This window comes from Panthera tigris, chromosome B1 (assembly GCF_018350195.1).
Source record: "Panthera tigris isolate Pti1 chromosome B1, P.tigris_Pti1_mat1.1, whole genome shotgun sequence".
In the NCBI taxonomy this organism is placed as follows: Eukaryota; Metazoa; Chordata; class Mammalia; order Carnivora; family Felidae; genus Panthera; species Panthera tigris.
Genome location: NC_056663.1, coordinates 197,597,508 through 197,623,975, shown reverse-complemented (window position 1 = coordinate 197,623,975; position 26,468 = coordinate 197,597,508). Strand labels below are relative to the sequence as shown.

General features: G+C 49.6%; 1 protein-coding gene and 1 long non-coding RNA gene across 5 annotated transcripts in view; one reads left to right on the top strand and one right to left on the bottom strand.

The window, feature by feature from the left end:
* The window catches only part of LYAR (Ly1 antibody reactive), a 21,794-nt gene extending 7,759 nt beyond the window's left edge, over positions 1–14,035 (top strand). For 3 of the 4 annotated variants that reach the window (XM_042984942.1, XM_007075767.3, XM_042984944.1), the window contains 6 exons: positions 4,256–4,363; positions 4,481–4,564; positions 7,924–8,341; positions 8,662–8,748; positions 12,893–12,978; positions 13,713–14,035. In XM_042984942.1, the coding sequence (XP_042840876.1) occupies positions 4,256–4,363; positions 4,481–4,564; positions 7,924–8,341; positions 8,662–8,748; positions 12,893–12,978; positions 13,713–13,847 (918 nt within the window). In that variant the 3' untranslated portion in view covers positions 13,848–14,035. Of the gene's footprint in view, positions 1–7; positions 485–4,255; positions 4,364–4,480; positions 4,565–7,923; positions 8,342–8,661; positions 8,749–12,892; positions 12,979–13,712 lie in introns of all 4 variants that reach the window. The other variant, XM_042984943.1, reaches the window with a different exon arrangement.
* On the bottom strand, positions 12,125–26,468 carry LOC122238125. Its single transcript, XR_006217091.1, has 3 exons — positions 25,433–26,468; positions 24,862–25,017; positions 12,125–12,265 (listed from the first exon to the last, which is right to left on the bottom strand). It is a non-coding gene; the product is annotated as an uncharacterized LOC122238125 (long non-coding RNA).

The window sequence follows — 26,468 nt, the reverse complement described above, 5'->3', positions numbered from 1 at the left end:
TTGGAAGCCTGAGAATAAATGCACCGTACGTGCAGACAAGATGCACAGACATCGCGTCTTAGGACAGACGGAGGCGGAGCTGCTGGGCCTTGACAAAGAGTTCTTTATTTCTCTGTGGATACGGCTGCAGTGCGTTTGGTCTTTAATGCGTACATTCTGCGGATTTCTTGCAAAAATGTTTTAGGATTCTCACTTTCCCTTGGCTGCGAAACGGAACAGAAGCTTTCCAATCTTCATCTGCTTCCAGGGATCGGCTTTTTATCACTCAAACCATGTTTTGCTCCGTCACGTCTGCCAGTCGTCGGAATTGGGCAAAACAAAGTTGTTGCCATGAAGAAAAGGAATTTTCTACTTGAAGCAAATGGAAACATGCACAGTAAAAAACGGCAAGAGCAGCCAAGTCCCTAATTCGCCGAGACGTGTAGCTTCCAGGGTGTTACTCCCCATTCGCAGAATAGTTAGGAGAAAGGATTCAGAACGGAAGGTAGGAGAAAGAAAAGACAAATGCCACCTTTGTGGAAATTCTCTACCCTCCTGGAACCTGGATGCGTAGTAGTTGACTCCCTTCGATGATAGTTTAAATGTGAGTCTTCTGGTGTTCGCTGGCTTCCCGAGTTAGCAGACGCCTGGGAGGGGAAGTCTTCCCGTTCACGAAGGACTAATGACTGAGTCAGCCCAGTGCGGATACAGAAGCTGGTAAAACTGCTTGTTTTAACCAAGATAGATCGGCTGGTGACCGTCAGCCTCACTTTGGGGCTCATACTGTATCTTAATCCTCCCCAGGAAGAGGTGACCTTCTAGGTCCTGAGCTTGAGGTACCTGGGTGTAGGAGTTACGTCAGGCTTGCATGACACCCTCTAAAGCAGGGCCAGCAAACGCCAGACAGCCCGATGCAGCCGCGCCCATTTGTTCCCATATGGTCTGTTGGTGCCGGGAGCTGCAGGGGCATCGTTGAGTAGTTGGGGCAGAAACTGGATGGTCTGCAAAGCCTAAAATCTTTATTACCTGGCTCTTTTCAGAAAAGGGTTTGCTGACCCCTGCTGTACACTGTCAGGCTTCTGTGGCCGCACCGCCGTATTATGGGTCGAGTTCTCCTTCGGGTGCTGTCCGGGTCCACTGGTCCGCTAGCCGTCTGATTCCTCCCGGAACCCCTAGTTGACAGTGAAAACAGATGGGGAGGACTAAATGTGCTGCGCTGGCTGTTCTCCCATAGGGAAAAAGCCTCATAGGGAGTTTCCTTACACCCCTAAAGCCTTCAGTTTTAAAGACCAATTTTGGAATCCTGTCAGTGTTCCAAAACTGAGCATCCTTCTCGATGTCTCTGTGCTTACACACAGGGAGTGGATAGACGGGTCGGGGAAAGATCGCCCACTTGCTTGGGTCACGGCGTCTGCCACTAAACTTTGTCACCAGCACCCTGTTCTGACCCACATGCCGCTCGGGCGGGTGCCCAGCCAGCTTCACTTCTTCCTCGTTCACGTTTGCGTCGTGGTCTTAATTTGTTTTCTGCCTGGGTGCCGAGAGAAGCTTTGTCCTGTCCTCATCTCGGTATCCTGTATCCATTTCTTCAGGTCTGTGTATATATAGCCTTAATTCTTTCCTAATGCAGGGACACCGTCCTGCGCTCTGTGTTTCATTCTCTTGGCTCATCGAGGACCGTTTTTCTTGTGTACGGTCACTTCCTTAACTTTAATAATTCTCTTTTTCCTCTGCCTTCAGTGATATTGCCATAAGCATCTTCTCAAGGTTGCTAATTTAGGTCTCATCCCTGTTCTGTTCCTGCTACTTCAGACCTTATTTATTCGATCTTCGTGTCTTGGTCCTCAAGTAATTTCCTGGTCTGGATAATATCCATTTTCGTCGGATTCTTTTGATCACTTGTGTATATTTTTTTCCAAGATTTTAGAAAATTGTGGTAAGTGGCAAGTTAAGCACGACATAGTTTACCATTTTAACCATTTTTAAGTACACAGTTGAGGACATTCACACTGTTGTGCAACCGTCACCGCCGTCCATCGCCAGAACTTGTTCACCTTCCCAGACTGAAACTCCGGCCCCGTTAAATTAAACACGGACTCCTCATGTGCCCTCCGCCCCCAGCCCCTGGACCCTGCCATTCCGCTTTCTGCCTCTATGAATTTGACTGCTCTAGGGACTTCATATACGCAAAATCATGTAGTGTTTGTCCTTTTGTGACTGGCTTATTTCGCTGAGCACAGTGTCCTCCAGGTTCGTCAGTGTTGTGGCAGGTGTCAGAATGTCCTTCCCATTTAAGGTCGAGCAACATGCCGTTGTGTGGACGGACCACGTTGTGTTTATACGTCCATATGTTGGTGGACACTTGGGTTGCTTCAGCCTTTGGCTATAGTGAATAATGCTGCTGTGAACACGGATGTTCACATATCTGTTGGAGTCCCTGCTCTCAGTTCTCTTGGGCCGTGCACCCAGAAGTGGAATTGCTGGGTTTTTTAACTTTTTGAGGAACCGCTCTCCTGTTTTCCATACGGCCGCGCCATTTTACGCTCCCGCTAGCAGCACACAAGGTTCCGGTTCCTTCTCATACTCCCCAGCACTTTGCGGTTTTTTTGATAATAGGCGTCCAAGGGGGTATGACGGGGTGGTTTTGATTCGCATTTCCCTAGTGATAATGATGATAAGTATCTTTTCATGTGTTATTGGCCATGTGTACATCTTCTTTGGAGAAATGTCTGTTCCCAGCCCTTTCCCCATTTTTTAATTTTTTTTTTTTTAATGTTTGTTTGTTTTTGAGAGAGAGAGGGAGCGTGAGCGGGGCAGGGGCAGAGACCAAGGGAGACAGGATCTGAAGTGGGCTCTGTGCTGACGGCAGAGAGCTCACCACAGGGCTCGAACTCATGAACCACAGATTATGACCTGAGCTGAAGTTGGATGCTTAACTGACAGAGTCACCCAGCACCCCAAGGTTGTTTGTTTCTCACTGTTGAGATGTAGGAGTTCTTTAAATATTCAGGATATTAATGCCTTATCAGATAAACGATTTGCAAATATTTTCTCCTGTTCTGTGAATTGCCTCTTCACTGTTGACAGTGTCTTTGATGTACAAAAATTTTTTTTAATTTTTATATAGTCCTGCTTTTTTGCTGTTGCTGTTTGTGCTTTTGGTGTCATGTACAAGAACAAGAAGTCATTGCCAAATCCACTGTCATGACACTTTCCCCCTCTGTTTTCTTCTAAGGATTTTATGCTTTTAGCTCTTCAGGTTGGGTCTTTGATCCATTTTGAGTTAATATTTATGTGTAGTGTTAGGTAAGAGTTCAACTTCATTCTCTTCCGTGTGGATATCCGTTTGCCCCAGCACCATTTGTTGAAAAGACTGTTCTTACCCCACGGAATGGTCTTGCCACCCTTTTTGAAAACCATTTGCCCATATAGGCGAGGTCTGTTTCTGGGCTCGCCACTGCATGGGCTGACATGCCCATCTTATGCCAGTGCCATGCTTTTTTTTGATTACTCTAGCTTTGAAATCAGAAAGAATGAGACCTCCAACTTTGTTCTTTTTCATGATTGTTGTAGCTATTTGGTGTCCCCTCAGATTCTATGTGAATTTTAGGATGGAGTTTTCTATTTATACAAACAAACAAACCAACCCAAATGTCAATTGGATCTTCATAGGGATTGCATTTAAATCTGTACCAGTCACTTTGGTTAGTATTGCCCTCTTAATATTAAGTCTTCCAATCTACAGACACGGGATGTCTTTTTATTTATTTGTGTCTTCTTTCATTTCTTTCAGTGTTTTATAGTTTCCAGTGTACAAGTCTTTCAGCCCCTTAATGATTAAGTTTTTTAAGGACTTTATTGTTTTTGATGCTATTGTAAATGGAATTGTTTTCTCAGTTTCCTTCTCAGCTTGTTGGTGTATGACATCTAGACCTGAATTTTCAAGTGTGGATTTTGAGTCCTATGGTGGCTAAATTTGTTGGTCCTCCTGGGATCTTTAGTGGAATCTTCAGTGTGTTCTACATGTCAGATGAAATCATCTGTGAACAGAGATGGTTTTCCTTCTTCCTTTCTAACCTGGATGCCTTTATTTCTTTTTCTTGCCTAATTGCTCTGGCTAGCACTTCTGGCACTATGGTGAACGCGTAAGCATAGACATGAATACAAAATCTGGCCTTGAACTGCAAAACCTCTAGCCATAGAAGGACACTTAACCTGGCTTTCGTGAAACTCTTGTGCCAGTTGTTTATTACTTGTTTTATTTTCCTTTTTATAGAAAATTAATGAATTAATAAAAAGACCCAACGTGAGCCCCAAAGTGAGGGAACTTTTAGAGCAAATTAGTGGTTTTGACAACGTTCCCAGGAAAAAGGCGAAATTTCAGGTATGGATGGGATATGCCTTCCCTGGATGGAGGGGATGGCGTGGCCCAGTGACTGAGCCTGCGGGCACCTGTCAGAACGGGACAAGTCAGGTTTTTTTGTGTGTCTGTTCCTTACAGAACTGGATGAAGAACAGTTTAAAAGTTCATAATGAGTCCATTCTGGAGCAGGTGTGGAGTATCTTTTCTGAAGCTTCTGGCAACGTAAGTCAGATCTAATTTCAGATTTGTAGTGTGGCAAAAATGATTGGTAATAATGAACGGGAATGTCTTATTTTTGGAGGTCAAGACAGCCTTCTTTTTCAGAGAGCCTCTTTGTGCCTTCATTTATGGGAAAGAATAAACTGAATGCACTGCAGAGAAGATTTCCTTATTGTGCAGAGAAAGGTATTTAATCCAATGTTTGATAATGGTACCGGCTAACGTGAAATGGCTTGCTTAGAAATCAGGCAGTGGGATGTACAGGAAGGAGCAGGAACTTGGGGTGTCTGACAGACCTGGTTTGAATCCCTGCTGTGCTGTTGGCCAAACGTTTGATCTTGGGCACTTTATTTAACCTCTCTGAGCCTCCGTTTCCCAGTCTTAAAAGAAAAGAAGACTTAAAGAAGTCCAACTCATGCACCGATTTGGGACTTAGTGACTGATCTCGTGCTGGGCCCTGAACAAACACCGTAAAATAGCTCAGGCAGTGACACAGCCAGGAAGAAAAATAAACCGTGAGGACATAGGGAGTAACTGGGGGTTCCTTTAGGCGAGGGGTTCACAGAAGGCGCCATACATGCATTAAAGCAGCCGAGGCTCTGGAAGCATCCCTCCTCGTGCCCGGGCTTTGTGGGCATCCGATGCGCGTCTGTCTCCTTCCTTCTGTGGAGTGGGAATCCCTCTGGCGTAATCATCCGCCGCCTGTCAGGTTCCATCTGAGAGACCCCTCGGTGTGGAGCACATGCAGAGTCTTGGTCTGATACCGTGTGGCCTCCTTTTGGTGACGTTGTTAATTAAAAACATTTCCCCATTAGTTCACCTGCACCTTGCTCCTCTTTGGAGCCTCTACCCCATCTGTAGACTGAAATCAGTAGCAGTTTTCAAAAACAACAATGGGGTTTTCCCTTTTTTTTTTTTTTTTCCCAAGTAGGCTGCACACCCATCGTGGGGCTTGAACCCACGACCCCGAGACCAAGAGTTGTGTGCTCCACCAACTGAGCCAGCCAGGTGCCCCCGACAGTGGGGTTTTCTGACCATCTTTTATTCTATTCACCGTGCCAGGAGTTGACTGACTTATAGAGAGAACAGTTTGGGCAGCAAATTGGAATAAACGGTGAAACTATCCTGTCGTGGCTCTTCCAGAACAGACAGATTGGGCCTTTGGAATCTCATAAGCAGTCGTGTATGTGCCAGCTTTGCTCAGGGGCCCCGCTGAGCTTCTCTGCGGTCTTCTAGTACGTGTGCTGCCGGAGCACGCCCTGTGACCAGTCGTTTGATTAGCGTTTCGGTGGTACTGTTTTTTAAGGATTATTTCCATTATTGTAAGTAAGAATCAAAGATTTGGGATTACTTCGTTCACTGCAGAGTTTTTTTTTTTTAAAGTTGTTTCTGATTTCCCTTTCGAAGCTGTGAACATATTAAGTCAATGAATAATCAGTGCGCAGCCCGTGGCCAACTGAGCTCTGTAAAACACGGCTTTTGTTTTGCCTCTGCCCTGTGACCTTCACGGCACGACCCAGTGTGAGTGGTGCGGACGGCTCTGTGGCCCCGTCCGTACACACCTCTGGTGTTCATCCCTCCCGTTACTATGTGCTGGGCATCCAGCCGGAGGCCCTGGATTCTCTGCTCCTGGTTGGGGGGGGATTTCCTGTGCCCCGGGACAGCGTGCCTGGTCCCCGCGCACACAGCTGTAACGAGGCCAAAGTCTTGCCCTCACAGAGCTGTGTTCCAGTGCGGGACAGATGATGGCGTATGCAGGTCCCGGCCCTGATGGCAGGACAGGGCGCGGAAGCCCTAGGAGAAACGGTAGGCGAGAGGAGGGGCTCTGTTAGGAAAGAGGGTCGGTGCAGGTGTCTCTGAGGAGAGCCTGGAACGAAGCAGAATATGGGCAATGAGTTTGTCTACCCATCACCGAGTAGCTGCCAGATGGGGTGCGTGTGTCCCTCTCCCTGGGTGCGGAGGGGAGGCCCCAGCTAGAGACTTGGTCTGAACGGGGCCGAAGGTGGGTTGAGGCGTGTGGCTCTCAGTGGTCATAACAGTGCCTTCCCATAAGCTAGGAAGGAAATTGTAGGCTAGGAGTCAGGCGACTTGGGCCGCTTCTTCCTCCTGACTTTGTTTCTGAGCCCACTGCCTGCCTTCGTGCCATGCGCCTGGCCTGTCTGGTGTCTCTGACCTGCTGGGGAAACGCAGACGCTGTGCTCTCAGCCCGGAGTTGAGCACTGAGTGAGGCGTGACCTTTGTAGAGCGTCTGTACTTGAGCGAAAGCCAGTCCTTGTTTTGGCTCAGTTTGGGGGACAGTAGCTCCCTCCTTGAGACCTACTCTCCCAGATGAAGGAGACTGGAGGTGACTGGTCTGTCACCTGGCTGGTAACTAACGGAGATGGGTCTTGGGCGCTGACATCCGGTGGTTCCCGCCGCACCCGAAGCAGCCCCATCCAGACGCATTAGGACTCACCAGAAGCTCAGGACATTGCTGGGGTCATCCTTGAGAAGGGGCTGACATAGAGACCAGCACAGATTCAGGGTCAGGGAGTGCAGCCGGCAGTGGCACTCATTTTGCTGGGGTCGTTGTTCTCAGTCGGATCTGTGCACTGGCTTGAATAAGGTAGAGTGTGGCTTGTGGTTCCCTAGCTTTCTGTGGCTCCCTGTGCCCCATGCTTCCCACTCTGCGGGTCCACACTCCATCCAGGTGTCCCACATCCCTTCCTCAAGGGCAGTTCCTCTGTTCTCAGTGAGTAGATTGTGCTGGTCCAGTGCTCCAGAGTTTACAGAACCTTTCCTGGAAGTGGCTTATTTAAGCATCCTCGGTCTACTCGTCCTTACTCAGCACCGTGAGCTGCTAAGCACATGACATAACTTTCCGTTTTATTCGCCCATGAACCATATGACTTTCATTCCACTACCTTTCATTTTATCAGTGAGGAAGTTGGTTCGGAGCAGATAAATAACTTGCCCTGAGTCACCCGGCTCGGAATTAACAGAGCTGGTGCTCGAACCCAGGTCTGCAGATGCATAAATCCAGTGGTTTCCGCCACACCAATGTGCTCATCTTCTATCAGAAAGGTGGAGAGTGAGCCAAAGTTAAAGGTCTAGCTTAAGTGACATAAGGATTCTTCACTTTCCCAGCGGAAGGAAAATGTCTATGAAATGCAGGGTGGGGTGTGGGCTTGGGGGGAAGGTTTTTTTCCCATTTGATATGTTTACTGCTACGTTTTAGCTCTTGGCGGGGGAGGCGGTCACAGTAAAATGGTAAGTAGTAGACATTTTTCTTGGAACGGTTTGCTCAGTAGATACCTGCTAATGACGTGCACGAATGTCTGGAATGAGTATTTATGTGTCTCTCGGTTTTGCTTAATAATAAGGAACCGGTCAGTAAGGGGCAGGACCGACAGCCACTCAAGCAAGGGGCCAACCCGCCCGGCGCAGAACTTTCCACGAAGGTTCCAGCCTCCCAGACAAATGACACCCCGGAAAAGCAAGCAGAGGTGAAGAAGAATAAAAGAGAAAGGAAGGAAGAAAGGCAGAAGAATAGAAAAAAAGAGAAGAAAGAACTAAAATTAGAAGGCCACCAGGAGAATTCAAGGGGTCAGAAGCCTAAGAAGCGCAAAACAGGGCAAGAGCGAGAGGCCGATCAGGAGGCTGGAGGGCAGGCCCCGGGCTCTGCAGGGGAGAAGAGCCAGAGCGAGGGGGGCAAGGCCAAGGGGGCGGCGGACGGAGCCAGAGACGCCAAGGAGGAGCTGACGAAGCCGCCGCCCGGGAAGAGAAAGAAGCACGCGGACGGTACGTGGCTGGCGTTTGCTCTGGGCTCTGGTACAAGGGTCGGAAAGCAGTGAATTTGCGTCAGACCTCGCGTTTGGAACAAGTAAGGCAAAGAGCATAAGCTTTGGGATCGGGCCAACCCGGGCGCAGGTGATGGCACCCGTCCACTCGCCGTGTGCTCACCTGACCCCGAGGTGGAGAAGCCCGCGGTGCTGGGTGCCTGGGGAGCGGGTCCTCCTGGCGGATGCACCGGGCCTGGCCGTGCGTGGCGTTCATTAAATGGCAGCCGCTGTCATAAATGCAAAATCTTGTTCTCGCGTTTACTCTTTCTACTTTCCTAGATGAAGCAGATACCAAGAAGAAAAAGAGGAAGCTCTCGGGACATTCTGAGGGTGGAGAACCGGAAAACCATGGGGCTCCTGCAAAAGGTATCGCCGCCATCCTTTGGAGACGTCTGCCCTTGAGGGTGTGGGGGGAGGAGGTGACCCGGGGCCTTCAGGCGGATCATCCCCTCCGGAGGCACGGGGAGGGGTGGCTCCAGAGGGGAGAAAGGAGCTGTGTGAGCCACTCCGCAGCGTCTGTCTAGCTCTAAGGGGAAGATGGTCTGGACTGGAAACCCATTCTCTTTGGAACTGCAGATACACCCAGCACGGCTCTCTGGGACCTCGTTCCCTTTCCCTGCTTCCCTCCCCCCTGCCCCTCATTACTCTCCCGGAAGTACCCGCCACACTTAGCTGCCCCGCCCCCCACCTCCTCTTGTTCCCAGGGTCTCTGTCTCCCTGTCTCCCAGTGTGTCCCTGTCAGAATCCAATTCCTGGCCTTTAAAGGTCCCCTCAAACGCTGCCTCCTCCACAGAGCTGCCCCCACTTCCTCCGGCCTGAAGCATTCCCTGGGGCCCTGCTGATGCAGAACAGACTCGAGGACTCACCCGGGAGGGGAGGCTTTACTAATGGGGGTTCAGTAACTGCCTGAGCTGGGTTACACCTCTTTGCCTGGATCCCCCCCATTCCCAAATTGGGCTGCATGAGGCCTTTTTTTTTTAATTTGTTTTGAGAGGATAGTAGATTCACATGCAGTTGTAAGAAATTATAATAGAGACCTATGGATACACGCCCTTTGCCCAGCTTCCTGCTAGGGCCACAGCGGGCACAACTATCCTGTCTCCACAGGGTGCTGACGCTGACCCAGTCAGGAGACCGACGTTTCCATCACCACAGGGAGCCCTCTGTGGGCCCTTTTATAGCCATGCCCTTACCCGCCACCCCGCCTGCCCCCCACAATCACTAATCCGTTCACCATTTCTGTACTTCTGTAGTTTCAGAACGTTACCTTACCTAAGTGGCATCATCTAGTATGTGAATTCTTGAGATTACCTCTTTTCCCTCAGCATTATTCTCTGGAGACGCATCCAGGTGGCTGCATGTGTTGGTAATCCAGTCCCTCTGCTGTTCAGTAAGCCCGTGGCGTGGACGTACCCCCGTTCGTCTGACCACTCCTCTCTTGAAGGCCCAGCCTCCACTTGCTATAAATAAGCTGCTGTCAGCATTTACGTACAGGTTTTCATGTGAACGCACATCACTTTTGTGGAAGAAACGTCCAGGAGTGCAATCGCCATGTGGTGTGGTGACTGCGTGTTTGGCTTTTAAAGAAACCGCCAACTTTTTCTAGAGTGGCCGTACCATTTTATAATCGCCCCAGCGGTGTGTGCCTCACCCAGTTTTCCCACATCTCCGCCAGGGTCTGGTGGTGGTACTTTGTTGTTGTTGTTTTTTGTTGTTGTTGTTAGCTATCCTGATAGGCATGTGGTAATAGCTCGGGTGATTTTGTTTATCCCTAATGATGTTGAGTATCTTTTCCTGTACTTATTCGCCATCTGTATATCTCTTGATATTGAAACGTCTGTTCACGTCTTTTGCTTATTTTCGAATTGGATTTTCTTTTTTACTGTTAACTTTTGAGAGTTCTTTATGTATTCTATTCTAAATACTAATCTTTTGTGGGATGTGGGGTTTGCAAGGTTTTTTTTCCCCTTCAGTCTATAGCTTTCTTATCCTCTTGACAATCTTTTATAGAACAGATTTTTTTCATTTTGATTTAGTTTAATTTGTCCATTTTTCCTTTAATAGGTCATGCTTTTGGTGCCAAATCTGAGAACTCTTTGCTTAACCCTAGATCCCCAAGAGTTTTTTTCCTGTGTTTTTTTTCTAAATGTTTTACAGTTTAACATTTTACTCTTGATCTTAAGCCCGTGATCCATTTTGAGTTGATTTTTATGTAACGAATGAGACTTAGTACAAGGTTCATTTTTGTGCCCATCAGTGTGCTATTATTCCGGCACCGTTTGCTGAGGAGGCCCTCACTGAATCACTTTTGTACCTTCGTCAGAAATCAGTTGTGCATATTTGTGTAGTTCTGGATTCTGGATTCTGTTTCGTTTGCCTGTATGTGTGCCCCCTACCAACACAGTCTCGATCGCTTTAACTCTATCTGAAGTCTTGAAACTGGGCAGGCTTTATTCTTTGTCAGAATTAAGTTTTAGAATAATCTTGTTGAGATCTACAAAAACTCTTCCTGTGATTATATAGAATATGTATGATTTTGTAGATTTCCTTGGGATTTTTTTTAGAGGTAATCACGTCATCTTCAAACAGGGGCAGTTTTATTTCTTCCTCTCGGATCCATAGCACTGCTCTTTCCTTGCCTTGTCTTCTTGCATTGGCAAGAATTTCCACCACAGTGTTGAGTAAAAGTGATGAGAGCAGACAGCCTTGCTCTGTGCCTGATCGAAAGAAACATTATATCTTTCACTTTAAGTCACGTTAATTGGAGGTTTTTGGTGGATGCTCTTTATCTAAAGTTGGAGGAGTTCCCCTGTATCCCTATTTTTCTAAGAGTTTTTATCATGAATGTGTTGAGTTTTGTCACACACGTTTTCTACATTGATTGATGTAATTGTTTTTTTTCATTAGCAATTAATGTGAATTGCACTGATTGATGTTTAAATATCGAACCAGCCTTTCATCCCCAGAATAAACCCACTTTCTTGTGGTGTATAATTTTCTTATGTGTTACCTAACTGCTAGATTCTACTTACTAATATTTTGGTAGGTATACTGATGTCTGTATTCATGAGGGATACTGGTCTGTAGTTTTCTTAATGTTCTTTTTTTTCTTTTGGTTTTCTCTTGCTCAGACTGTGTAATTTCTATTGTTTTATCTTCCAGTTGACTGATTCTTTCCTCTCCCCTCTCCGTTCTGTCCGTCCACTGAGCTTTTCAGTTCAGCTACCATATTTTTCAGTGCTAAAATTTCCTTTTGGTTCTTTATGTCTTCTTCTTTTTTTTTTTTTTTTTTTTTTTTTGGCTGTTTCTATTCTTGTTCTGAGTGTACACATAATTGCTTACTGAAGTACTTTCATTTTGGAATGATGAATGGTTTTCACTTGGCACCTGGACATTTTCGCAGGTTAGAAGATTCTGGGTCTTAGTTCAACTTCTTTTAACTGGCTCTTCCTCACGTGACTTGGCAGGGGAAGCGGGGGCAAGACCTCACTACAGCAGGTGGGAGGGAAGACCAGGCTGCCCACCTGACCTCCGCTGGCACCTGAAGGAGGCACTCCTTGCTAGTGCAGGTGGGGTGGGAGTTCTGGCTCCCCCCGTGGTCACCACTGACCGTGGCCACGGCCTTGTTACCAGCCGGCATGGATGAAAGTCCCGATTTCCTACTCGGCCTTCTTTGACGCCTTCCCTCATCACGGCCTTGAGGGTGGGAGCCACGAACTTCTTCTGAGGTGTTTAGCTGGAGGAGAGTGGGGACTGTGGAGGAGTTGTGTCTCGGTGGGCTGTTCCTTTCTTGGCCTTTCGCTGAGGAGGATCACGCTCTTGTTGGGGCTTCCTTTGTTGGCTTTCCAGGTTGCCAGCTTCTTGAGCTCCAAATCTGGGATCTCTGGAGCAAAAAAGAAAACACAGGGAGCTCACTACCAGGTCACTCCTCAAGTCTCGAGGCCCCTACCCGGTCCGCCTTTTTGCCCTCTTTCAGAGTCGTCTTAGGTTTGTCTGACTAGACTTCCGGGGGTTTGGCTGTTCTCAGCAGACAGAACAGGCAAAAGTACACCTGCTGCATCTTTCCGGAAGCAAGTCCCCTAGATGAGCCTTGAGCCTGCAAGATAGCCGGTGTCACAGCCCGTGTCTGTGGCTGTCCTCTGCCGTCCGAGGCTGAGCTGCCTTTGTTCCTCTATGTCTTGCTCACCATGCTTGGCCAGCCCCGTGATCTTGGCGGACCCTCAGGGACACTTGTGAGTTCATCGGACACAGCCGTGCCTTTTTACAGGCACCTGTAAAGCTGATGGTACTTGGGATGCCCACTTGACCCGCTCACTCTGAGAGCGAGTCCTGAAGGGGAGTCGGGCTTGTAGGCCACTGCGAGCGGACAGGTCCAGCACCTGCTACGCGGTACGGTCAGGGTCATTAGTTCATTTCCCGGATGGCAAATATGTGTCGCCCACATGGTTGCTTTATCCCTCTGGCGGTACACCGAAATAAAATGTTTTACGTATTATTCTTCATATTGTAGGTAAATTCAACTGGAAGGGAACTATTAAAGCAGTTCTGAAACAGGCCCCGGACAACGAAGTAGCAATCAAAAAGCTAAGGAAAAAGGTATGGTGCACAGACGCAGGTGCAGAAGCTGGGGACAGCCACTTCTTTATTTCAGGATGTACAGTTCTTGGTTTTCCTAATCTAAAACACTACAGATGTGGATCTCAGTGATTTTCCAGCTGCTCAGTAGCCCCTCGGGACTGGCGGGGGGCGGGAATCGGACCCCATCCCATCGCACTTCCTTAGCCTGAACGGTGCCTGTGTTAAATTTGGGAATTACTATTCTTTTTTTTTTTTTTTAATTTTTTTTTTTTTTAAACGCTTATTTTTATTTTTGAGACAGAGAGAGACAGAGCATGAACGGGGGAGGGTCAGAGAGAGGGAGACACAGAATCCGAAATAGGCTCCAGGCTCTGAGCTGTCAGCACAGAGCCCGACGCGGGACTTGAACTCACGGACCGCGAGATCGTGAGCTGAGCCGAAGTCGGCTGCTCAACCGACAGCCACCCAGGCGCCCCTGGGAATTACTGTTCTTGCTGTCTTGCCGTCGTTTGCTTATTCCAGAGCGGTGGTTCCTCTGTGTTTGCTTTTAACTTTGTGTCGACGTGTGACAGGCTGCACGTGCGGGTGCTGCGCGAACAGCTGCGCGAACCCACGAGCAGGACACACCCGTGTCACCGGCACCTGCGTTTCTTTTCTGTTTTACTGTTGGCCTAGTTCTGGGTTAAAGGAAGAACTCTGAGGTACATTTTCAGGACACATCACCCACTTGATGACTGTTTCTCCCCGTGAAGGTTTTAGCTCAGTATTACGCGGTGACAGAGGAACACCACAGATCCGAAGAGGAGCTCCTGACCATCTTTAACAAGAAGATCAGCAAGAGCCCCACCTTCAAGTTAGTAAAGGACAAAGTCAAGCTTTTGAAATGAACATTTTTCTACTTAAAAATTGAATCCATTCTGTTGATTTTTTTTCACTGCTGTTTCTAAAACATGTAATGAGTTACAACAACTCCAGTATTGCTTTTTCAAAGCTGTATTTTTAAGTTACAGAAAAAGTCTATTTTTGGTAGAACTTTTATGAGAAAATAAAATATATTCTTATCCAAAATTCAAAACCTGTGGTGGTGAAAATTATTGTACTTTAAAAAATATTCTTGGGGTGCCTGGGTGGTTGGTTGAGCGTCCGACTCTTGACTTGGGCTCAGGTCACAATCCCAGGGTTGTGGGTTCGAGCCCCGCATTGAGCTCTGTGCCGACAGCAGGGAGCCTACTTGGGATTCTCTCTCTCTCTCCCTCTCTCTCTGCCCCTCCTGCACTTTCTTTCTCGCAAAGCAAAGAAACTTTAAAAAAAAAGCAGAAGCAGCAGAGCAGAAATTAACCTCCATGTCTGGTTCTATCCAGTTACACATGCTTAAAAAAACAAATGCTTTTATGTGGTGGAAATCTTTTAAAAATGTGACAAGCCAAAAACAATTACTACTAAACTAAAAAGTATTTAATTGCAGCGCCTCTCTACATTTTTAATTAGAGGTTTTTGTGTGTTTATTGTGTTGTTAAAACATGTAAGTTAACAGTATCTCATCCAGAAATGATCACAGCGACAGTCTTCAGTATTTGGCCTGTCCGCACCGTGGCCCTGTCCCTCTTCAGCCCGAGACAGACTGGGAGCGTGGCCTGTGACCACATGCAGGGAAATCACTCACTTGACCCGGAACCCATCACTTAGCTGTGTCGCTGTCCCGGGGCTCCGAGCGGATCGCGATGCTTTCAGAGATGGTATTCTGAGGCCCAGTGTGCTGTGCTGGAGGAGAGCTGTGTTGTGCCTCTTGCTGATACTTGAGCAGGCTTTGCCCACAAGTCCCTTAAAAGCTGGCGAGCGTGGTCCCTTTAGCCAGGGTTACATTTGTCGTTAATCCCTCCTACTGCAGGAGAGAGCAAGGATGGAACGTGGAACCGTCTCACAAGGCTTAGGAGGGGAGGATGAACAGGAAGAGGGGCCAAAAAGGCAGACAGATGCTGTCTGAGCCTCTGAGTCCCCGGATGAGCGAGAGGAGTCTGCTTGTCTCCTGGACTCGCTTGGTCCTTTGATAGTTAACCTCTCTGGACTTCACTTTCTCCATCTAGACAGGATGCTGAAGGTTCCTCTTGGGCTGTGAATGAATGAACTCATTTATGTAAAGTACACAGCACCTTGCCTGAAGCCAGCAGATAGATTCCTGTTGGGGTTATTGGTAACAAGTTTTGAGCCATGAGAAGCTTTAGATGTTCTGGAGAGCACAGGAGAAAGTGGGAAAGTGAGGAATGACCTAGGCCACATTCCCAAGGACAGAGCAGAGCCCAGTCTTGACTCCTGAGTGCAGCCCAGGACACTTCCTGCTCCTGTCCTCCCCGTGCGCAGTGGGGGGCGCAGCGCGAACCTACTCCCCAGAGTCCCACGTTGAAGTGCAGACTCCACAGTATTTCAAGGTCTGTGCTGATGTTTATTTTCCATCAGTTTTACCAGGATGCATTTAAGGCAAACTTGGACAAACGTGACAAAATGAACTAAAACCCATGCCATGGGAGGGTCCTCATTTCTGTTACCTTTGTCAGCTGTTACCCCCCAAGGTTCTCCGGTTAGGACTGGCTCCGGTTAGCACAGGGCAGTGATGGGGCTGGCTGCTGTTCCGGAAGGCTAGCACGGTGCCCGTGCACCAGGGCCGGAGGAGGTGACCTCAGTTCCCTTGAGCTCCACGAGGATGAAGCCAGCCGTTCCGATTCTGATGGTCCGTGTCACGGAGAGAGGTCTTTATTGCAGACCGTGCAGCTGGCGGTGGGAAGGGCTCCCCAAATGCGCAGCAGTTGTGCCCATGGGTCTGGCTACAAACACAGTCCGCAGACCATTCCCGAGGTCCCTGCGCAGGGACCACCCTTTGGTTTGGGCAGCTGCCTGCCTGACCTGGGCTCACACAATATTGGAGCCCCAGGGACTTTAGAAACGGATCTAATGATATTTGTGTCTGGCTCTACCCCTTCACTGTGCCCAAGTCGAGTGTTACGTTTGCGTTCTACCAGATTCTTGCCTGTGTCCACATGGGTCTGCCGGGTCTGGCCCTCGGGTATCCCCAAACCTGCCAGGGATGCATTTTGGCACACTGTGGTTTTCGAATCTGACGCCTGCCTTCCTGGCCTGCCTGGCGTTGGTCAGCTGTGTGCACAGCCGTTTTCCATGATGCTGCTTACCAGCAGGATTTGGGAGAAGATGGGCTGTATCTTCTAAGATGCGTGACTGTCCCGGGCTGGGCCCTCCTTAACGTCAGGCACTCTAGGCATCTTGCGGTCAGGTGAGGAACGTGGGCTGACGCAGCAGCCAGAGAATAAAGAAAGCAGCCGCTGAGGGCAGAGGGGCATTTGTGTGGAGAACGTTTAAAAACAGCCAAATCACTCCGGTTTCTCCACACTGGCTTTGCTTCAGGCGAGCACGGGTGGCTTGCTGTCATGGTGCAAGAAAGTGACCCCTCTGAGGAGAGGGGCTTCCAGGGACCCCATTCCTAGTTCTCTGTTTAGACCCGCCTCACAGGGTGCTTCTGAGAATACGCTGCTAGAAGTCAAGGTTAATAGCCTTTTTACGGGCCTGCAGACTTTCACGGATATCTTTGAGAGGCTCTCATCTTTCTAAACATATCGTTTCTCTTTCAAAGTTAAAATTTGAGCTGCCCAGTTCCCACTGAAACAATTTACTTGGAGAATCTCACTAGCCTGTAATTACCTGTCTTTCTCCAAAACAGATCTCTAGGAATTGGCGGGGGTGGTGGGGGGAGGAAGCAGTCTTTGATACAGGTTGTTGGTTTTTGGATAGCACTTTTGCAGCTGAATGAGGGAGGTGTTCAGAGATCAGAGATTTTATCCAATTCCTTTCCATCAAGGGAAAGCTATGGAGACTGCATCTCCCTTCTTTACTCCACCGCTGAAAACTGATCCTCCTGGCTGGTGGTATTCTTTTTTGTCCAGACCAAGCTGGACTCCAGCACTAAGTAGGCAACTGTACGTTGTTGACTTGTGCCTGGATACAGAACCGTGACACCACAGCGCTCTTAAGATTGTAACGTCCTCCCTTGTGGAAGGAAACGAGGTCAATTACTAGACGCGTCCAAGGTAAGAGAAAAGGCATAGTCTACACATTTACCTGTCCTTTGTGGTTACTGGAGCTCAGCACGGACTCAGCCTTTACCCCTTCTTCCAACCGAGCTTTCAAGAGATGGCTAAAAGAGGCCTTCTACGTTTCTTTTCTAGGCAGTGAGCCCAAGAGGGCACGTTCTATTTCACATTTGATAGGTAACAGAGAGCGTGCCTCTGTGCCGCTCTCGATGTCAGAAGAGGAAATCTGACAAGCCCGTGGCGGGATTTCACATTTAAAGGGATTCTGTTGGGGGACGTTGTCTTGCGTGCACTGATGCTTTTCCTCACAAATGCGTTTGGACCTGAATCCTCCCGTTAGCCCCGGTGCCTACGGTTCTGCACCTCTTGTCACTGAAACCGTGACAGGTCATAGGGACTAAGGGGGTAATTCCAGAGGGCCCACCCTGGGCCAGGCTCTGTGCTGGCTCTAGGGACGGGGAGACGAACAGCCTCGAGGCAAGCCTGGTAAAATGTCCCGAGGGTGTACTGGTATACTGGATGTGGGCCTGGGGTGGGGAGCCCGCTGGAGTGGTTCTGGAACTTGCTGTATTAGGTGGTCTTTCTCCTCCTGCCACTGCCCCTGCTGTCACCTGCAGGCTCCCACCCCCACCCGGGGGGGAGGCAGCATGAGGTGACAGCTGTCAGCGGGGCTCCCTGTGTCGGAGTCCGACCTGCGCTGAATCCGACTTTGTGTCTTACTAGCCAAGGGCCCCTCTTGGGCGGGTTATTTGGCCTCTGAATCTCGGGGGTTTCACCTGCTGTACTGACCTCCCTGGGTAGACAGAGTGGAGTTAAAATACCGCACACAGGTGTCTGGCACATAGTAGGTGTCCGCAAATACTTCCTCTTTGAGTACCCGAAGGTTCGCCAAGGCTGGTCCGACGCTCTGGCTCTGGGAGACGGGCCCCATCCTCCAGGCGCCTGGCCTTTTGCTGCACGAAGTGACCGGGCCCGGCAGGAAGAGCCACAGCGGCCAAACCAGGGAGCACGGCCGCGAGACGAGCGAATCTGCTTCAGTTCTCAAGTGACGCTCTGGTTTACGATGCACGTGTCAACATTTTCCAGGACACAGATGCGATCATAAAACTGCCCAACAAACCTAGATGAGTGAATGATTTTAACGTAAGCTTTCCACTAAAGTATATATATGGAAAGGTATAAAAATCTAAATCCCAATCAATTTCACAAAGTGCAGGCACCCGAGCCGTGACTGCCCAACTCAAAGAGACAGACTATTTAGCCCGAGGGCAGCCACATCCTTACTTCTGGCGGCATGGATCGGCCAGGCCTGGTTTTGAACTTTATGTAAAAGGAATCACGCGGCGGCACGTGGCCTTTTGTGTCTGGCTTCCTTCGTCCAACATTCCGTGAGATTCGCCACATTGCCTCGTAGTAGGAGTTTGCGCCGGCTTTGTGATGCACAGCATCGCTCCATTCTTCTGCTGATGCCACACTCTGCTGTCCCCCGTCGAAATCGGCATCCTCTCTAAGGCTCCGGGTGCAGACACAGTACTTCCTCCTTTCTGCTGGGATCACGGACTCGTCGGGTGCGTGCCACCCTGACGACGCGCAGCCCGGAGCTTTTCCAGGATGCTTTCACCGGTTTCCACGGCCTCCCTCAGTGGATGAGGGTACGTGAGTTGGCTTTGCCCGAAAGCGCACCGAGGTCTGGCACCTCGCAAACTTCCATCTCTGTGTCTCTCTTCTCCAAACGGCTCTGTTATCCCGTGCTGTTAAGTAAAGCCCCTGGGGGTCACCGCCAGATTATCACGCTGTAGAGAACGACGTCTCCAAGTTCTCACAGCAGACTGGTCTTGAGTGAGGTCACGGCGGCACAGCAGTTTCTGCCTCTTACAGAATCTACCACTGCCCTCTTAGCATTTACAGAAACTCAAGATCTTGCTCAGCCCGCTTATTAGGTTTTCCAACTTCTGCAATTTGGGCTCAGACCCGCCTTCTAACTCTCTGTCTTGGGTACAAAGCAGTCACATCCACTGGTGGCAAGAGAAGTTTCTTTGTTTTGAGTGCAAAGCTCGGCCCAGCTGTTTTGTTACGGGATCCAGGAAAGCTTTATTTAATTCCTTCCCTTTGGTATAAATGACTGAACTGCCCTTCTGGTAGTTTAAGTTGTAATTGCTGAGTAAATACATGTGTCAGAGTTGAAAGGTCAGACGTGGCTCGGAAGGTCAGGCCTTTGTTTTGGCCACAGAGCGGGTATTGTGAGCTCCCGAAACATTACCTTTGCTGCTCTGCCTTCCTGGTGACCTCGGGCCGAATTGGGCTGCAGGCTCGCGGTGGCCCATATATTAGATTTCCCCACCGTAGATCAAAGGTAGGTAAAGCCTCAGCTCCCCTGGGTAGTTTCCAAGAGCACTGCTCTGGGGACCCGGCATCGAGTTTGCGTCAGGATGTTAATGGTAACGTTATAGGGTAGCCCTGCTCTGACCAATTTCATCCTGAACAGAGAGCTATTTTATAGCTAAAATGGAAATGGCGATCCCTCTTCCAGGTGTCAGAAGAAAAAAACAAACAAAAAAAAGGCAACAAAACGTTTTCAATTTTAAGATGTCTCTGCCTAAAAAATCTTAAGCCTCTTGGCTTTTGTCACCATGCATGCAATTCTAGCTCAGATGCTAGGAGAGTGGGTGGAAACTTTTACCGCGCTCGGCTATTTTGCACCTAATTTATCCACATGTCATGATATTCCACGAAAGCACCTGGCATCCCACGATCTGAGAGAAGTCTCTGGGACTGTTCAATGGTTGAACAGTTGAAAGAGTCTGAGAATCGTGGGTTAAGGAGACCGGGGTTTCCAAACCACTGTCACGACCGCAGGCACCGTTCTCGAGGGCCCCCGGTGCCCGGCTGTGTCCGCACCTGGTACCAGGTCTCCTTCCAGCCTCGTCAGAGCCCCGGGGGCTGTGATTCGTGATGTGGCCTCGCAAAAGGTGCTCCCCACCCGCTCTCCACCGCCAATCTTGGAAGGCTGGAGTTTCCTCCCTCTTGTTTTGTCTAACGCGAGGATTCCTCAGGGGCCGTGGCCGTGGTGTTGGGGGTGATGCCCAAGGAGGGGTACGGAGTCCAACGACCCCCTGCGAGTGAGGAGTCACCCTCCAGCACCGCCCTGTAACACCCCCACTTTCCTGGGGTTGGTGGGGGGCGGGGGTGGGGGGGAGGTGGGAGCTCCCTCTGGGCTCTGTGCAAAATGTGCTTTTGGGACTTTCAGAACATCAGGACGCGTGTGTTGAGTCTCTTAAGGAATGACAGGCAGATTCTTACCAGCACACAAGCAACCCCCAGCCCGCATTTCTGCACTATCGTCTGGCAGGCCCGGAGACTCCACGCCAGGTACCGCAACTAGATGTGATCTGACCCGCTCACACGAGTCAATCGGGGGTAATTTTCTGGTGTTCTTCGGGATTTGGAGGCCCTCCCCTGGCGCTCAGGGAGGGTAAGAAACGCTGCCGTTGATTAGCAACGTCTGCCGTGCGTGTGGGTGGGAGAGGGGCAGGTGGGTCACCACACTCTCCCCTCCTGGAGCCAGCATCTGGCAAGAATGAGCCCCGGGCACTCTGACTTCCCTGTAGCTTATGTCCTGAGACACTGAGTCATCAGAATCCGTTCAGCATGGGAGCTCAGGCTCTGAGGCCAAACCTGCCTGGGTTCAAATCCATGCTCCATCGCATAAGCTGCAAGGCTACCCGCAGAGACCCGAGCTCAGCTGGGGGGCCTTTCAGCTCTGACAAATTAGGGATTTGCAATCAGCAATTCCAATGAAACTACCAAACGGATGGTTTAATCCTTGTATCAAGGGAATGTAAGGTGCTGGTCACGGTCGGCCATCCACAGTCTGTGCCGCTCCACAGTCTGACCTCTTCCTACGGGAAGGCCACCAGGCTCACCCCTTCAAGGCTGCCCAGCTACCAGTTGCTGCTGCCTCACTGGTATTGACCACTCCCAGGCTGCCTTCCCCAGCTGCCGAGATTGCCCTTCCCCGATAACAGGGGTTCCCTTTTACGGAGTCTTCATCCTCTACATCGGGCACAGCGCTAAGCCCTTTATATCTGCCGCTGTATCCATATCTATCCACCTCACAGATCTTTCAACAAACCTAGGAGGGGGGTGTTACTGTACCCATTTCGTGGATGAGGAGATGCAGAGAGCTTAAGTGACTTGCCCCAGGTCACATAGCAAATAGCAGAATCAGGATCTGAACTCTGGTGTCACCTTGAGAACTTAGTTTTTCTCTCCTGGTCAAATTTTTCCTTTGGTCAGGACCCCTCCCCTGCCTCATTTCCACCTGCCTTTTCTTAGCACTAATAATTTAGCTCATCATTATAAATATATTCCATGTAAAGCTTTTTAAAAAACTGTCCAGGCCAGGGATTTCCAAGTGGTTTCCACAATGGATCACGTGACCAGAAAGGCTTTTTCATAGTTTTATGCAATTTATGTACTTTGTGGTTACTGGATTTCTGAGTATATTTATCCTGTATCCCTTCTTCTAACTAAGCTTTCAAGAAATGCCTTCTTGATAAATAAATTAGGGCATCTAAGTTTCTTTACTTACTGGAAATGCATGATAATATGAGACAAAATATTGTATTAAAAATATGGGGGGGGGATGCCTGGGTGGCTTAGTCAGTTGGGCGCCTGGCTTCAGCTCAGGTCATGATCTCATGGTTCATGAGTTCAAGCCCCACATCAGGCTCACCGCTGTCAGCGTGGATCCCACTTCAGATCATCTGTCCCCCTCCTTCTCTGCCCCTGCCCCACTTGTGTGGTCTCTTTCTCTCTCAAAAATAAATAAAACATTAAAAAAATATATATGGGGCTTTCTTAAAAGAAAAAAAAAAGAGTTTGTTTTATTAGATTACATGCACACCATTAACAGGCCAAATTCTAGGCACTGCATGATTCGGGTCACGTCAATGACGAGACTGGCGTTAACAGCCTAGAGGACTCTGGGCATCTGGGAGGTAGTCGGTCAGGACGCACCTCAGCTCTCTAGGTGAGCAAGCCTGATAGTGGGTCTCAATTTAAAAAAAAATTTTTTTTTCTATTTATTTACTGTTGAGAAAGAGTGAGTGAGTGAGAGACAGAGAGAGAACGAGTGGGGAGGGGCAGAGCCAGAGGGAGACACAGAATCGGAAGCAGGCTCCAGGCTCTGAGCTGTCAGTGGTGAGCCCGATGCGGGGCTCGAACCCACGAACCACGAGATCACGACCTGAGCCGAAGTCGGACGCCTAACCGACTGAGCCCCCCAGGTGCCCCCCGACCAATGAGTCTCAATTTAAATGTGAGCAATTAATACAAGAGATTTTTCTTGCACAGAACAACGGATCCAAACATTCCTCCCAAACTGCCACACATCGGGAAATGTCAGGAGTGCTTGGGGACGCTTTCACAGGATTCCAACCTCCCAGGTTTCCCACTCTAGGCCAGTACCGGCCCCCGCCCCCCGCCACCCCCTCCTTTTCTTTCTAGCTTGAGGAACGGTCCTTTTCCCTGTCCTGATCTTTTGTTCAAGACGAACACCTCCCTGCTGCCTGACACACTGGCAGCCTGGGGAGGCTTCTGTACCATTCTCCCCAACGCCCTATCCCACAACACAGCACACTGCCTGTGTCCTTAGAGGTTCTCCGGGGGCTTCCCTTCTGCTGGGGTGGCACAGCGCTGTCAGACTCACACTGACTTCCCTTCTGCATGAGCTCATTCCTGGACGTGCTCACCATCTCTGGGCCAGTGGGGCAGGCACGTGGCCTGATGGGAGAACACAGCTGTTCTAGTCTGCTGTCAGGGCTGCAGGTAACACAAAACCACTTAAACGGCATTCGTTTTTCTAAAAATGAGATTTGAGGGCACCTGGATGGCTCAGTCCGTTGAGTGTCCGACTTCAGCCCGTGTCATGATCTCACGGTTTGTGGGTTCGGGCCCCGCATCGGGCTCTGTGCTGACAGCTCAGAGCCTGGAGCCTGGTTCGGATTCCGTGTCTCCCTCTCTGCCCCTCTGCCGCTCGCACTCTCTCTCTCTCAAAAATAAATAAACTGCAAAAAATAATAAAAATGAGTTTTGGTTTTCTTGGCTCAGAAATCTGTGATGCCTCAGCAATGGATTCATAACAACAGGTAGGACTTATCGAGAGCTCTCTCTGGGTCAGACACTGTTCTAAGCACTTTGTGCATGTTATCAAGACTTTGATCTTTACCCAATCCCATGAAGTAGATACTATCCGTAACCCATTCTTAACTCACTTTTCCAAGTGAGGAAACTAAGGCAGAAGAGAAGTGGCTTGCCCAAGGTTGAAGCAGCCAGTAATGGCAAAGTCAGTAACGCCAGGGCTAGGTGGCTGGCTCCAGGGCTCATGTTCTTTCTTTCTCTCTCTCTTTTTTTTTTAATATTTATTTATTTTGAGAGAGAGAGAGGGAAAGAGAGAGAGAGAGAGAGAGAGAGAGAGAGAGAGAGAGAGACACTCCCAACCAGGCTGCATGCTGTCAGTGCAGAGCCCAACACGGGGCTCCATCCCATGAACCGTGAGATCATGACCTGAGCCAAAATCAAGAGCAGGATGCTCAATCGACTGATCCACCTAGACACCCTCAGAGCTCGTGTTCTTAACTAGGTTAACCAGGCCTTGGCTGGAGTCAGGAGTTGGAACAGTGCTATCAAAAATGCTACCTCTTGGCTTGGCGTGCATCTCAGAGCTTCCTCCCTAGGCGGACTTCCTCCATGGGTCTCTATGGTGCCAGCCCCAAAGGCCACACTGACCTCACAGCTTACCGTCCCAGCAGCCCCAGCCTCAGTCCCAGGGGCTGACGGGTCTGGTTTGGGCCCTGTGTCCTCTGCTAGGACAGGGTCGGCCTCGTGAGAACTCTGCAGAACTACTACAGAAAGGAGCGAGAGGGGCTTCTCAGAGGAAGGGATGTGTATCTGCAGTGAAGACCAGTTAGCTGTGATCAAGGGTCAAGTTGAAAACTGGGTAATGGGATTTCTGCTACCTGCCAGGCTCTGGGGAGCTGCTAAGGCATGGTTGTTGCCCACGCTCAGGTGGGAGAGCGCAAGCAAAAGGAAAATGGCCACAAGAATCCTATCTGGGGCCCAAGGAGAAGGGAATAACGAATGGACCAGGAGGTGAGCAGGATCTGGAAGGCCTGGGAAGCACACATTAGCAGTAGTGTATATTAACTACCTGCTTGAACGCACACTCCGTGCCAGGCACCAGGCTAAGCAATCAGTACACACGAATCTTCGTGCTGGTACCTACTGTGTCACAGATGAGGAAACGGATACTTAGAACAATAAAATAACTTGCCGAAGGACCCGTCACGATGGAGCCGGGATTCAACAGACTGTAAACACCCTGGACTTAACCACGTTACTAAGGAGAGCTGGCAAGGGTCACAGTCAGTTTCATTTTTCCCCATAAGTAACTGACATTGAAAATGAGATCCCCCGGTTGGTAGCACTCTGTTATCAGTTATCTGTTATTAGGTACACCGAACACACATTGAGGAACTTATTTAAATGGCCCCAGCAATGAAGATGTGGTCATTAAACACTGGACCTTTTCCAACCTGTGTTTGAGTATCATCAACACGGTAAGCAGTAGTGCCATTAATAACACCCGAGAAAGAAGGCTAAAAGGATTTCGGATCCAAATACAAAGGCCCTGAAACCATCAAAGGGGAAACCAGATCTGACCTGAACATACTACATATGGAAACTCGGGCATAGCTGTGATGCTCCGGGGAATATTCAGTTACAAGGGAGACCCAGCACTGACCTTTTTGCAAGGAGAGAATCAACAGAAGACTGTATGTGATACGAGGAAGTCACTTCCTGTTGACAAGGCTTCAAACCCCCTGTTTGAAGAGAGAGAAGACGGGAGGGCAAAGACCCCAGGTGGCTTTGAGCTGATGAACCCTGGTTCTTGAGGAGTCTGAAAAGAAAAGGCAACACAAAACCAAACAAAAAGGAGGTATTGTGTCGACAGGCCATATGATCTGCCCAGCTGTTACATCCTTTGCTCCTATGAGTTTGCTAGAAAGGCTGAAGAAATGAACCGGCAGAAACTTGCCATTCTTTTCTTGAATATTTATTACATCTCTTCTGCAAATACTCATAACATATAGAAGATACCAGAGTGCCTACCAAACTGACTTCCATGGCTTACTGGGCTATCCACTCCTGTATTCAACTCACCTCAAGCCACTCTCCCTGCTCCCCACACACCCCAGCAGAGCACACCGCCCTTTATTTGGTGCTCCCATAACCCGCCCCCCCCCCCCCCCCCCCCCAGTATTTCTATTATGGCCTCGTATTGAAATCGTCTCCTCCCCGAGTTTCTAACCCACCTCTGTCCTCGGCACTTTAGCAGGTACAGCGGCTCGGAAAATGTTGACTGAATTAACAGAACTCTTCTCTACATCTATAAGCCCTAAACTAGGCGGTGGTAGGTCTCTGGGGTCATCTTTGGTCCAAGGGCTCCTCCAGTGCAACGTCATGTCTTACTCATGCTAATCTCTAGTGTGGAGCATGGTGTCTTAACAGTTTGCTGCGAACAGCAGGTGCTCAGTAAACGTTTCAATGATTGAGCCCCAAACTTCTCAACACGTGACACGTAGGGCAGGGGAAGGACCGTAATTCACGGGACTACTGACGGAGAAAAATCGTGAGTTAGGGACAGTCTTTTTCGGTCGATGAGCAAGAGTGAGGGGAAAACGCAGTTTTCTGGGCCAGAACAAACTTGTCTCCCATGTTCCTGGCGGGGTTATAGTTCTCCAGACTCAGAAGACGGGGGTTAACATGCACCACATACGGGTGCTTCCCACTTAAACCTCACAACAGATCCAGGGATGGGCAGGTGTAACCCCCGCGGTGCCAAAGAGGAGACAGGCGCGGAGAGGTTTATCTCCCGCACAAGCCCATCCATCCCAGCGGAAGGGGCCAGGCCCGAGGCTCGGCAGCAGGTACAGCAGGTACAGCAGGTCCTGCGGCTGCCTTGGACCCTTTCAAGTCTAGCTGGGCGATTCCTGGAGCAGGGAAGAAGCCGGAGACTACGAAGTTTGGACACAGGGGAGCCAGGGGAGGCTCCGTCCGCCAAGATCAAAGGGAACCAGGGGGAACCAGGAGGCACCGCACAGCCTCGCACCCCTGCCCGGCACACTTTCGGCGGCCTCTGGAAGCTTGGTCCTCCCAGGCTTCCGTAGGTCGGAATCCGCTGGGGGTACCTTCCGCCGGGCCCAGGCTCAGTGTTTTCAAATTCAAATCCTGTTTGCGTACTTGAGCACTGAGGCCGAGAAGCCGAGCCCACCCTACAGTCTCACCAACTAAAACCTCGGACTGCATAGGCTCCACCCCTCACAGCAGCGAGCACCTCGGCCGGGGAGC